The sequence below is a fragment of the Anser brachyrhynchus genome, assembly GCF_964034855.1.
Source record: "Anser brachyrhynchus genome assembly, chromosome: 7".
NCBI lineage: Eukaryota > Metazoa > Chordata > Aves > Anseriformes > Anatidae > Anser > Anser brachyrhynchus.
In genome coordinates, this window is record NC_137701.1 from 31,541,805 (window position 1) to 31,555,343 (window position 13,539).

General features: G+C 61.0%; 1 protein-coding gene across 18 annotated transcripts in view; it reads right to left on the reverse strand.

The window, feature by feature from the left end:
* Nucleotides 1-1,230: 1,230 nt before the first annotated feature.
* TNS1 (tensin 1) overlaps nt 1,231-13,539 on the reverse strand; it is a 54,274-nt gene continuing 41,965 nt past the window's right edge. For 7 of the 18 annotated variants that reach the window (XM_080599109.1, XM_080599097.1, XM_080599114.1 and 4 more), the window contains 13 exons: nt 11,701-11,793; nt 11,029-11,064; nt 8,075-8,249; nt 7,099-7,958; nt 6,014-6,100; nt 5,440-5,571; nt 4,949-5,041; nt 4,573-4,650; nt 4,160-4,231; nt 3,913-4,081; nt 3,629-3,697; nt 3,307-3,339; nt 1,231-2,523 (listed from right to left, as the gene is read on the reverse strand). In XM_080599109.1, coding sequence (XP_080455235.1) covers nt 2,379-2,523; nt 3,307-3,339; nt 3,629-3,697; nt 3,913-4,081; nt 4,160-4,231; nt 4,573-4,650; nt 4,949-5,041; nt 5,440-5,571; nt 6,014-6,100; nt 7,099-7,958; nt 8,075-8,249; nt 11,029-11,064; nt 11,701-11,793 — 2,042 coding nt within the window. In that variant the 3' untranslated portion in view covers nt 1,231-2,378. The remainder of the gene's footprint in view (nt 2,524-3,306; nt 3,340-3,628; nt 3,698-3,912; nt 4,082-4,159; nt 4,232-4,572; nt 4,651-4,948; nt 5,042-5,439; nt 5,572-6,013; nt 6,101-7,098; nt 7,959-8,074; nt 8,250-11,028; nt 11,065-11,700; nt 11,794-13,539) is intronic. The other 11 variants (XM_080599108.1, XM_080599099.1, XM_080599113.1 and 8 more) reach the window with 4 other exon arrangements.

The window sequence follows — 13,539 nt, forward strand, 5'->3', positions numbered from 1 at the left end:
AGGAGATTACGGGTGAGATCGTCTCTCGTCTCGCTTGAATTTCGCAGAAGGAGGGAATCGCTTTTGAAACATCAAAAATAATATATATATATATATATGAAAAGGTCTCCGCATCCATGCGGGCAAGGGGGAGCTGGGCCGGGGGGAAACCCCCTGGCCGCCCCCCCTTATCCCGCCGCAGTCTCGCACCCAAATCCCCGCTACGCATCCAACGCTCGCCATACGCCAGCCTCCGGCCACGCCGGCCCCCTCCGCGTGCCCACGCCGCTCGCTCTCTCGCGCACACACACACGCACACGCACGCGCCCCCGGTCACACGCATGTCACCCGCACGCCCCCCACCACCACCACGAAGTGGGGACCCCGCGCCCAACCCCGGCGTTTTTCCTCGCTCTTGGTTTGCTTTCAACGTGTTGGGTGTTATTTTGTCTCCGGGGCGGGGTGGAAGGCGGATATAATGGGGGAGATACGATGCGCAGAAAGCAATATGGCAAAAAAATAAATATTTTTGGAGTGTAAATTTAACCTTTGTTCCTCCTTAAAATTCTGTTAGCTTACAGTATTTCTTCGGTATAGCTCCTATATATATTATAGCTATCAAGGCAAGGGTGGTCCGAGGGAGGCGAGCTCGCCGGGGGGACTGCAGTACTAAGTTTCTAAATTTTGCCCCCAACAGGCTATCTGGGCCACTTTGCACTGAAACTTCTCCAAAAAAATAAAAATAAAAATGTTCTCAGCTTTTGCGTTCGCCATGCTCCTGCCCCATGCAGAGCTGGTGGATCAGCTGCTGCCCCGCAGCCGCCGGCTCGGAGGGGATGCTCGCAGCCTGGGGCTGGGACCTCTGCTCCCCAAAACCGTGGCGCCCTGCCGCAAGGGCACAGGGGCCCTTGGCCAGCAGCTCGGCTCCCAGCGAGGGCTGGCTCTCGTCACAACCCCAGGCAAAGGGAAGAGCCTCAGCTGCTGCAAACCCGCCGTGCATCAGGGGGGCGCAAGCCTTCGGCCGTGGGGGAAGGCGGAGGGTGGCTCTCAGAGGACCTGCGGCCTCCCCACCGAGCCCAAGTAGCCCAGCAACTGCTGGTCCATTCCTTTCCTTTTTTTTTTTTTAATACATTTTCTTCCTTCTTTTTTCTTTTTTTTTTTTTTTAACGTGGCCTCCAAAACAAAAATGAGAAAAAGCGCCTGAGTTACTTGTAGTCATTCGCCTTTCGTGCAACTTGAACGTCCATGCAATTTAAAAACTGCTTGCACGTCTCCAAAGAGAGATAGGGCCAGCCACGGGTCCGCTGCTCTGCACAGGAAACTGTGCAAGCATCCGCTATTATTATTATTATTATTATTATTACTACAATATTTTTCTTTCTTTTTTTGTTGTTGTTATGAGAACGTGTGACAGGCCGCAGGATAAGACTGCCAAAGAGGACTGGTGATGGGAGGGAAAAGGGGAAGACGGGAGAGGAGGCGACTTTCTCCACCAGCCCGGGAGGTTCCTGGGGAGCATCCTCCCACTCCCAGGCGTGGAGCAGCAGGAGCCCCACAGGTTCGGGCTGCCCAGGTACCAGCACCCCAGGAGGCGTGGAGAGGCTGCAATGCCCCTCTCCGGGTGGACTCGTGCTGCCTCACCTGTGAGCGGTGCTGGAATCTGAGCAGGCTCTGGGCCAGCTGCTGAGGTCAGCCCAAAGCCGAGTTCCCAGGGGATAAGAGGGTTTGGGATCAAGCCCTCGTATGCCCCAGAAAGGCGGCCATCAGGTTTCGGGCTCAGCGCAGAGGCTGGCAAGACCCTCCGCTGCAGCACGGCAAGGGAATGTTTCCAAGGGCATCTCCTCCGGTGTCCTGCAGACCTGTCCCACAATGCGGCAGGGCGTTACTCCTACGGGTTGCATCGAACACACAGCAGGCATGCGCCAATGAAGCTTCTTCCGTGGCTTTTGCCAGTTTGTTTCTTTTTTTTTTTTTTTGCCAGATAGAAGATGTCAGTCATGATCCCGCGTTCGGTCCAGAGCAAACATCACCATTCGGTGCAGCCTCGGGACCGCGATGCCGAAAGCTGGAACACCTCTCACCGCCGCCTTCGCCTTGGTCACCTTCCCTGCGGTGGGACATGCACCCATGTCCCTTCCCTGTCTGGCGTGACTTCGTGGCTCTGGTACGTAGGTGCGTGGCTTAGATTCCTCTATGTGTGTGTTTGGCTTGTGTTGAGTTTTTAGGGGTTTTGTTCTTTTTTTTTTTTCGTTGCTGTTGTTTGCTGTTTTCCTCCAAAATTCCAACCCTTTCCCCCCCCCCGATTCACTTCCCTCTCCCACAATGCACTTCCTCACACTCCTTCTCGGATCAGCTCCAAGTCCTTCTCCAAAATTCAAGAATCACCCGCGAGCACCGGCTCATCTTTTCTGGCCGGAGCCAAGCATGACTCTGGAGACAAAGTTGACGATGGCTGCAGCCGGCTGGTCCGGGTCCAGCTCCGCGAAGAGGTGGCAGACGTTGTCCGTGGTGCTCCCTTGCTTCCTGGCCACGAAGCCGAAGAGCCTGGGTAGGGAAAAGGAGAGAGGTTTGCCAGTGTTCCTCACCCAAGGGACACCACCACCCTCTTCCAGCAAGCCATGTCCACCTTCCCCTCTCCAACATCCACCTCCCATGGCCTGGAGTGAGATATCCTATGCCCCAACAGCCTCCTCTTCCCCTTGCTGTAGTTCCTTTGAAGACCAGCTTTCCACCTTCTCTTGGCCAAACCCTCCTTGCCCTGAGCACGCCCACCACCCTCCCCAAACCGTCCCCAAGGAGGGACCTTGGGGTATGCAAGTGAGCTGGAAAGGCCACGCGGGGACATGGGGCGTGCAGACCCACACGCTCCTGCCCACAAAGCTGGATGAGGCCATGTGGTTATTTCCGTCAGTCTCTCCCCCAGTAAAGAAAATGTCTTTTTTTTTTTTTTTTTTTTTAATTAGAACATGCAAACTCAAGTTATAAATACAGGGGAACAGAATGTGAGACAGGCCCAGGCTGCGGCGTTTCTAATTGGAGAGGGGAAATATCTCAGCAGCTGGACATCCTAATAAAAACCCCTTCGCTAACACAATGGCTAAAATTAGTGGGATTTAACCCCTGGAACTGGGCTCAGCTCCTAGGGCTGTGCTCTCGTGCTTGGGTGAAATGTTCCTGCAGCAAGGAGGCGAGCCCATCCCTCGGGTGACCATGGGGCCACCAGGCACGGGGCATCCGCCAGGCAGGTGCTCCTGGGGGTGATGCTCACACAGCGGTAGGACCCACCCCAACAGCGGCCGTGAGGAATCGAGCACAGCAAGCACTTACTTGGCTGGGCCACTGCCGTCAGTTTTAGTCCACCTGCAAGGAGAAGAGGAGGTGTGAGGGATGGTGCCTCCTGCACAGCACAGAGACAGAGCCCTACCGCTACCCGATGCACCTCTTCCCCAGCATGAAGGTGTTTGTGGACACCAAGAAGTCACCAGGAGAAGCTGGTGTTTGCCCAGGGTATCCACGGGGACCCTCAATCACTGCCCTCCTCAGGAGCAAGGGGGGCAGAGCAAGCAAAGCCCCTGCTCCAAGCAGCCTGGGAGCCTGGGGGAGGGAAACGGGCAGGGGACACGCGCTCCCCACGCGTTAGGGCACCTACTTTCGTTCCTGGGGGTCCAGGTCGCAGAAGGTGACGGTGTTGAGAGGGTAGTGCCGTCGGAAGAACAACCTGAAACACAAGGCAGGGATGTTATGGCCAGCGAGCCCCCCATCCCTGCCCATCACAGCCACCCCAGTTGTCCCCTGGGCATCCGAGGACTGCTCCATGACCAGGCTCACGCCACCCCGGGGATGTCCTTCACCAGCACGCTCCCAGCGGGACACGCACACCCCACGTGTGCCCGGGCTTTGGGGACATGGGGAGATGTTGGCGGGGGCTCTTACTTCCTCTGGTTGTCAGTTAAGGTGATGCCTTGCGCGGAGACTTTGAAGTGGACGATCGTTGCAGTGGGCGTGGGGTCGGCCACCAGCGTCTCGGCTACAGCCTTGGAGATGGCCTGGGGGCCCGTGAGCGACTCCATCTCCACCGAATTGATGAAGAGCACATTGCAGGCTGGAGGAGGAGAAGCAGGCGTGGGGTCAGCCACTGCCCCGGGCTGCATTCGCCTCACTGCAGCCTCTCTCTACTCACCCGCACCCTGTTTGAGAAGGTCTGTGGCCGAGTTGGTGGCGGATGCGGCGTCTTTCTTTTCCTCCATGGGATCTAGAAGAGATGGGACGTTACTGCTGCTCCCTGCTTGGAAACCCACCAGGCGGTGGGCGCAGATGCACTATCCCCTTTCCAGCTGCTGAGCATCAGGTGCCAGTGCTGATGGGGCACCAGGGATAAAGGGTAAAACCCAGCCTGGCTCTGAACCAGCTGAGCGCAGGAACCAGCGGGAGGCACAGCCCGTAGCACAGAGAGGAGAGGGGTATGTCCCCAAGGACTGGCCCCACTGGGCAAACACAGCCCCGAGCGTGGCTTCTGGCTGGCAGGGAAGCCCCCAGCACACCCCAAGTGGCAGAGGGGCAGTGCCACCCCATGCTGCTGGCCGTGGCTCTTACCTCGGTCGGGAATGACCAGCTTGCAGGGCAGGGCCAAGGGCATGATGGAGTGCTGGTAGACCAGAGCCGAGAGGCAGCCTGGGGAGAGAGGGAGACAGTCAGCACGGGGCTGGGGACACGCGTTTCCCCAGCACAGGAACCTACCCAGGCCGTTGCTCTGGGTACAGGACCACATGGGGCATTTCCTCTTCCTGAAGCCACCATGCCCACAGGGGCTTATCTTCACCCTGCCCAGCATCATCCCTTGTCCTCTTCTTGCTCTGCCCCCAAGAAGCTGGGGCAGGGGCTCTCCCAGACACCTGATTGCTCTGCTCGGACAGCCCAGCAAAGGAAAGGCTTCCAAACGGCTGGGTGGGAACCACACCTGGGCACTCACCAAAATTAGGCTCGTTGGGGCATCCTTTTAGTTTCACACCCCGCGGGCTGGTCTCGATGAGGAAATGTCTCACCAGCTCGTTGGTGATGTCTCCTGGGAAGAGACAGGACATTGTCACACCAGAGCCACCCTCCTCCTCCTCCTCCCCTCGCCATCCCACTGCAATCCCCCAGGGAAACCAGTGCTCCGGCTCACCCCCAGCTCAAGGGAGGGCTCTCCACCACCCTGCACACCCTCCTGGAATCAGATCCTTTGCACTGGGTCTACCCCAAGCCATGGTGCTGGGGGGCTGGGGAGGCTATGCCAGTTTTGCCATGCCAAAGCCCAGCTGCAGATGTCCCCCCGAGGCTGGCAGGGGCTGGGAGGGAGGGATGCTGCCGCATCAGCGCATACTCAAGGGCACGTCTGGCTCAGCAGAGCCGGCTGCCCGCTTGTCCGGGGCTGAACAATAGCAAGCATCCCGGCGTGGGAAGCAGGAGGGCACACAATACCTTTCTTGTTCTGCTGCATGACCGTGGGAGGCGGGGAGGCTACTTTCATGGCGAGGCCGTAGGCTCCCCGGAAGGAGTGGCTGTCCCGGATGATGAAAGCCCCCGGCTCCCTGTCCTTCAGCAGCGCGATGGCTGTGGGAGAGAAGGGCAGACCTGAGACCCGGCACAGCCAGAGGCAGAGTGCCCTCCCAAACCAGCGGCGTGGGTCGGGACAGGCTGCCCACACTGGGCACCGTGACGTTACCATCAACCCTGCACGTCTGGATTGGGGTTCAAGTGGGTCTGTGGCCAGGAAGGGGCACATCTCACCCTTCTCAGTGCAAGGTTTGCGTCCCGAAGGGCACAGCCCCATTGGGTGCTGCGGGAACCAGCGCTCCTGCACTGGTTGGGAGCCCACATTACACATGCCAACAGCTGAGCCAGGCTCCATCCACAGTGTTTCACTCCTAACCCAGCCCCTAAGGGAAACCCTCGCCAAACCCCACAGTGCTGCAGCTCTCTCAGCCCCAGGCACACCCCAGCTCCCGAATGTAGCTCACCCTACCGAGTCCTTCATCCCGTGCCATCTACGCACCTTGCTCCCTGGAGATCTCCGGCTTGTACCAGTACTTGGAAGTGTCCTGCACAAACTTGACGTTGGCACGAGTCTCGGGGCTGATGTCTGCAGGAAGGGAAGAAGGGGAGACAAGAAATCAAAAACCAAAAGAGGCTGTATCTAAAACCCCGCCTGAGTTTTCAGCAAATCCTGCCTGCAGAGCAGCACGGCTGGTTGATCTTGGAGAGTATTGGTATCTTCACGTCCTTTCAGTCCCAGCACTTTGCGTTAACCTACTGCTCTGTACAGGGGCAGGCTGGGCTTCACCTGGAGCGCACGGGGCCCCTGGGCATGTACAGCTCACCCTGGGGCCTCGAAGGGCTGGGAAGAGCCCCTCGGCCCCACAGGCAGAGACAAAACAGGAGTTCAACATTTAAAAGGGAGCTGGCCCTTCACGATCCAGGCCTATGGCTTCACCCCAGCGCTCCCAGTTCCGAGGTCCCCACTCCTATGATGGCTCCCAGCCACCAAAAGTCACGGGGCTGGCGCAGGCGCCAGCGAGCCCACAAAGGGCCACCTGCTTGGCAGCCAAACCGGAGCAGCAGCCGGAGCCGCGGCTGCCCTGGTGCTTTATTCCCCGGCTCCTATCAGCCCGATCTTGGCGTCACGGAGGCGTCTCGTAACGGGAGCAGGGGACAGCGCTTCAGGCGCAGCAGCACGCAGGGCACGGCACCCCTTTGGAAACGAGGAGGGGGCACGGAGCGCGGCCCCGGGGGCTCCCCAGGGCGCAAACGCCAGGAACGGGGCCGGGAGGTCGGCGCGTCCCCACGGCAGAGAAAAGCCAGGCGGATGCGAGCTGCCTCCGGGAGCTTTGATCTTCCCTGTACACAAATCCCCGCGCTGTTTACGCCAGCACGATGGTCCTGGTGCCGAGCCGGTATTTTTCCTGTTTGTATTCACTGGTTTTGAAAAGCAGAAAAAGCAGGAAATGGCCCCAGCCCCGGCAGTGCCGCGGGTTTGTAGACAGACAGGAGTAAATCAGGACACAACCCCTTCCTCATGGGACGCAGAAGAGAAGGGGACAGGGGATGGCGAGGAGCCAGGGCGGCGACGGCATCGCTCACCTGGCATGGAAAACTTGGAGAAATCCGGCAGGGTGTGGGAGAAGGCCACGGCGCTGCCGCTGCTGGGGCTGGACATGCCGCTGGAGAGAGGCGAGGAGGCCTTGCCGTTGACGGTGGCGTAGTTGGGCAGGCTGTTGGAGCGCTCCCCGGCCGACATCCGCCTCTTCTCGGGCAGCGCCGGCTGCGGCGTGGGGCTGCCCTGCCGGTAGGCGGCCGAGTCTGGCGAGGAGGAGTGCGGCGTGCTGGTGCCCGGGTAGTACGCCGGCGAGACGGGGAAGGACGGCGTGGAGGGAGGCTGGTAGCCGGACGAGCTGCTCTGCCGGGACAGCGTCGGGCGCCTCTCCTCTGGGCTGGAGTAGCCGTACACGGGGCTGCCTGGCGGCACGGCCGCCGCCACCTGATGCCGGGCGAGGCTGGGGCTCCCCGGCGGCACGGTCAGGTTGCCGTGGGGTGCCACGGCATGCCGGCCCAGCCCGGGGCTGCCAGGAGCGCCGCCGACAGCGGGGTTGACGGCTCTTCGCCCAAAGCCGGGGCTGGGAGGCGTGTTGGTGGCCACTGTCCGGTGGAGGGTGCGGGGGCTCCCCGGCAGCGCGTGGACACCCACCACGCTGACCTGCTGCTGCGGCCGGGTTTGGGGGTCCGGCTGGAAGCCGGCTCGGCCGTCGGGGTAGTCGGGGCTGGCGTAGAGCGAGGCCGGGGTGGCCGCTTGGAAGGATGACGGAGACGAGGTTTGGTAGCTGCTGTGAGCAGAGGGCATCTGGGAGACGACGGGCGACCGGTACGCTGGCTCGGCCGCGGCGTGGGGAGGCGTCACCGTGCCGTGGGGGCTGCCCTCTGAGGGGTAGCTGTGGAGGGAGGCACTGGGGAGAGATGGAGAGAGGAGGATTCAGCCCCATGGCGGTTCCCACTGCTGGCTGGCACCCCTCCTCCAAGCACACAGAGGGAACCCGAGGCACGGCACCAGCAGGCTGCTTACCCGTCCACGCTGTGAATGGGGCTGCTGGTGGAGACGGGGCTGGGGGCGGTGAAGGAGTTGCCGAATGCGCCGTTCCTGGCGGGCACCTCCAGGCCCCCGGGCTGGGCAGCCGGCAGGGTCCCCCCCCTGCCCGTCGTGGCCGTCCGGGCCACCGACTCGACATAGCTCCTGGGCTCTGCAGAGAAAGAGAAGGGGAAAGGGATGAGCCGACAGCTCACGCAGCCGTGGGGCCGTGCCCTTATCCCCATTTCAGCCAGGGAAAGTGCCTGAGCTAAGTTCCTCCAGCTGTGCATTTCCCCCCATCCCCTGGGGGCTGTGCAGGAACGTCTGGCTCAGCTGGGCCTTAAGGTTGCTCCGAGGCATGCTGAAGACCTTGGGCACAGGGAGGGGTGGTTGTACCCACCCCTTTCCCCAAAGGGACCCGAGCACGCAGGGCCGGCACGACGCTGCCTCGCTCGGTGCCACACCACGGCCCCTCCGCCCTGCTCTGAATCAGTGTCCCTGCCCGGCCAGGATGCCACACGGCACACGGCGTGCTCCGTGCTCATCCTCAGCCTCTAAAAATAGAGCTGGCGACACAGCCCAGCCTGCGCTGACTCACGGGGGGGACGGAGGGTGATGTCCCACACAGCCCACCTCTCCCAGCCACCTCCAGCAGCGGAGACCAGAGAGCAGCTCCAGCTATTTCCACTGAGGCATCCAGCGCTTTCCCCAATCCCCGCTTGGAACTGCAGCCCGTGAGCACTCCCAACAAAAGCAATTTTCCTTTGGAGACGCCGAGCTGTCCCGTGCCAGGAGCAGCCGTCACCCCGGCCCTCCCTCCTTGCCTCCTCCCTTTCCCCACGAGTTTCTCCCCCGGTTTTGGTGTGAAGCAGGGGGGGGGAACCGATGGGGTCCATCCCTAGCAATGCTCCGGGAGCACCCCAAGGGAGATTCGCTGGCACACAGCACTTTGGGCCGGGCGTCCTTGCAGTTCCCCGGCTCCAACAGCTCCTTGCAGGGCCGGCTCCAGGCTGGCCGTGCCCGAGGCAGCTCCGCAGCAGTAATTAGCATTACAAACATTATTATTATTATTAGTCATAACAGTCAGGCTCTGGCTATGCCCGCAGGCAAGACGGCCTCACTGACAGCCAGCAAGGCCAACGCACAGCTCTGTGCTCGGGGCTGCAAGGAAAAAGACAGGCACGGGTCCCCCTGAGCCTCCCCAGGTCTCTGTGCAAGCGTCCCCTCCACCTGCAGACACGGGAGGAGGAATTGATCCCGCGGGGCTGCTCTCCCTGCCCAGCCCTTCTCAACCACCCCAGGAAAGAGCTGAGCCAAAAACAGAGCGAGGACGTCAGAGGGGGCCGAGCACCCGGCAGGACACGCGGTCAGAGCGACAGGGACAAGGCAGTGCCCAGGGGGACATCCAGGGCAGCTGCGAGAAACACATCGCCGCTTGGGCAATTAAATTAATTTCACAGCTACTCACATCTCCCACCCGTCTCCCCACCCCAGCCTAAAATTAGCCAGACAGCACATATGAGTCAGCCTGCAAGAGGTTAAGACAGAACGGCTGCAAAAATACCAGCCCCTCCTGCAAACGGAGAGGCTGAAACGGGGCAGGGGCAGGGGCTCGGGGACAAGGGCAGTGGGGGGAGAGCCCACGTGCAAGCATGGGTGTGTGCTACAGCGACGTGTGACACCGCAGGCACGTGCTTGAGTTGTTTGGTTCAACACAGGGAAAAAAAAATACTGGGAAGATTCAAGCGGGATTTTTTTTTTTTAGGTTGAAAACTCAGATCTTGCCTCCTGGTGTTTTCTTGGAAGAGGCTGTGGAGACGGGAAGGCAGCGGGGGAATGGAGAGGCTGTGAGTCACCGGGGGGCAGGCGGCGATTCGGGAACCCCGAACCCGAGCAGGGCCATGCTCCTGCCAAGAACACACAGCCCTGTGCCTGTGCTGGGCTCTTTTAAAGCTGTCTTAAAGCCTGCCCAGAGGTCGCAGCCAGCCCCGAGCTCCAGCACTGCCAGAGCATCCCCGCAGCCCAGTCCCAGGGATGGGGAGGACCTGAGCAGAGCCCCCCAGTCCCAGTGGGATGGAGACCCCCGTGGGGCACACAGCTGTGTGCTGAGGGTGCCCTGCACTCAGAGTAGCTGCTGATGGGGGCTGCATCCTCCCCAGACAATGCCCACTGACTCTTTTATCAGCTTTTGAGTGGCACGGCCTGCCTGATACATCTCCTGACTGGGGGATCCCAGTCCCAACCCGGGCACCTCCGGGACCTCACAGCTAAGTGCCAGGATGGTCACAGGCATCCCCTACTCCCGTGTGTGGAGCAAACAAATGGGAAAATACAAGGCTGCTGCCCATGGGTAGCCGCTGCCTGAGCCCTCAGGCTCTCCAAAGCTGGTAGTCTGAGCTCCTGAGGGTCTGGTGGGAAGGAGAGGGCTTGGGGGAAAAAGCCTGGTTTTATCCCAGCTTTTCTTCCTCTGGTGTATCCAAGAAGCCATCACTGAAAAACTGGCTCTGGAAACAGAACATTTGTGTTGTTTTCCTCAAGCAAACACTTTCTCCGGTGTTACACAACGTTCAGGTTGGGGTTATTTGCCTGTTGAGGAACTCCGAGGGAGAAACGCTGGCGGAGCTGCAGGAAGCACAGCAAACACACGGAGAAGAGCCATCCTCTCCCTGGGAAGGATCTTGAACAAATAGCTACCCAACCTGGCCCCGAGGGCCCAAAGTTTCATTAAAGAAGAAAGCACCACCCAACGACTGCTAGATAGCAGAAGGCACACAGGGGAGCTGCGGGTGCCCTGTTCCCTGGCCAGGGGCCACCCCGGAGCTCGCAGCACCCCCACTGTGGGCACCTGGGCACCCACGGCCAGACCAGGGCATCCTCAGGTGCTCTGAGTGTTGGGCATGGGCAGCTAGATGAGCAGGGAAGAGAGACAGAGAAGGAAAAGCCTTCCTTACCTTCTTCAGAGGCAGCTCCCGCCTCCCCTTCTAGCTCTGAGAGATGGAGGGGGGCAGAGATGGAAGAGAGGCGTGAGACAGAGAGAAAGAGAAATCCGAGTTAAGCAGCTTTGTCTTGCTTAGACAGCACACACAGAGAGCGAAGGAGAGCCCCACGCCTTCCCAGTCCCGGCCTCAGACATCTCCAGCGCCCAACCTGGGCACCCCAGAGATGATGTCCAGACCCCAGGCTCGGGGTGGGGACGAGGGAACAGCCCAGCGAGGAGCCACCACTAAGGGCTGCTCCCAGAAACCCAGCAAGCAGCAAAAAAGAAGACAGGGACCGCTCTCCGGGATGGAGAGGGCTCTGGATACTGTTCTGGCTGACAGGCCTGGATGGCGGGGCTGCAAACCCAGCTGCGCTGGGAGGAGAAAGGATGAAAGGAGGAGGGAGGAAGAAGGGTGAGGAAGAGCCAGGACCTTGACGTTTTCCAGCCTCCACCACCAGAACCTCCCCTGCTGGGAGGTTGCTCAGCACATCCCCGTATCCCGACGGGAAGCGACAAGGTCCCAAGAGCCATCTGGCCAAAACAGGGAGGCAGAAGCGCCTCCTCCAGCCAAGGGACCCTTCCAGGGGTGTCCTCGTGGATGTCCTCTGGCGAAAACCACCCGCAGCCCCTGCCCTGCACTCACCTCCCACTGGGTGCAGCAGGATCTCGGCCGGGTTATGGGGTTTCAGCCCCAGCGCTGAGAGCGGGGTCTTGGCCAGGCCGGGCGGAGAGCGCACTGTCGGCACCGGGGAGGGAAACAAGAGCATTAAAGGGGGGTGAAGCTGCACAAGGGCTGGAGCTGTCGCTGCCCTGGATGCCAGCCCCATCCCACCCGCCAGCTGCAGCCGGGGGCTGCCAGGAAGAGGAGATGCCCCCGTTTGAAGCGGCACCCCGGGGAGCAGCACCAATCCCCATCTCCACCTGAGGACGCACAAAGGGCAGCGCCCAAGCAGCCTGCCCCATTTTAGGGTTGGCAGGACAGAAAGTGGGCAATTCCCAGCAGGGCAGGCCCAGACCCCATCTCTCAACGTTGTCCCCATAAGGGAATGGTCCCACCGTAGGCATGGAGCCTCCTTCCTCGCCCCATTTCCCCCCCAGCTCTCCCACCCGATCAGCCCCCTGTGCCGATCCCCACGCCTGGCTGAGCTGGGCTGTCCCAGCGCATCTTGTTGCTCCCACAAAGAGGGCAGCAGGACTGCCAAAAACCCCACTCCCCCCAGAACAGCTCGACGGGCAGGTGAGGATGTTCGCACAGAGCACGTTCCCCGAAGGGTGGCAACGCACAGGTGAGCTCTGTACCTCCGTGCCCATACATACATACCCGGGGAGCCGCCTATGCATGTATGGCGATGGCATGGTTATAGGGTGACGAGGATTCGTAGGGCATGGCTGTACCTCCCGTCCCCTCCTGCCCCACGGGTCTGACCCATCGCCCTGATGCTGTGTTTCAGCAGCACCGTGAGCAGCCCCGCTTGCCAGCCCCCTGGAGACACCTCCAGGATTCATCTCGGGACTCGCTCCTCCGTCAGCATCTGAGCACCCCGACTCGCAGCAGGGGTGCCGGGAGGCGGGGGGTGGTGGGAAAGCCAAACCCCCTGAGGCCACGTCCTCGGGGCAGCCTCAGGCTGGAGCAGCCAAGTCACTGGGAAACCAAGCGAGGGAGAGAGGGCAGCGTGCTGCCCGGCCCCGGCAGGTGGCTGATTTCCCTTAAATCTGATTTCCCTAAATCTGATTGCCCTAAACCTGGTCCCGTGCCACTGCCAGCTAACAAACTGCAGGGTCCCGCTGGGACCAGGAATTCCCCGGCACAGCGCTGTCCCCATGGAGGAGAACGGCTCCTGCATCCCCCCAGGGACACCATAGTGAAGCCTGAAAGCTTCAGCTTCACACCTCCTGCTTGGCTAGCGCTGGATAAGAAACGCTGCCCCCAGGCCACGTCCCCGCCAGGCTGTTCTGTCACCTCTGTGAGTGACTCATCCCCAAAATGAGCCGCTGTCCCTCTGCCAAGGAGCTGCTGCCCCAGCCGGAGCTCTCGGGTCTCCAGGAACAAGGGAGCCATTTCCGAGCTGCCAAATGCCCCGGGGATGCTCCCACCCTCGGGTCACCACATCCCGTGGAACGGGGCTCGGGCTTCAGCGCGCTGCAGGGGACAGACGGCAGCACCGCGGGGGAACCAGCCTGAGCTGCAAGGGGCAGGTGGCCCTGCGGCCACCAGCGCTGCCAGCTGGGACCAGGACGTGGCACCAGAGGCGAGCCCGAGCATCCCCAGCCCGAGAGCATCCCTCTGCGTTCAGCCTACAGGTGGTTTTTTGGGGGGGGGGGCGTAGGGAGGCTGACAACTTTCCGATGGGTTTCCCAGCTGACCGGCTGCTCCGTGGCACCGATCCAGCCCGTGAGGTCGCACATCAGGGCTTGCCACCGGACCCAGTCACACAAACCCGGTCCCCACAAACCCACCACGACTGCACAGCCGGGGTTAGTC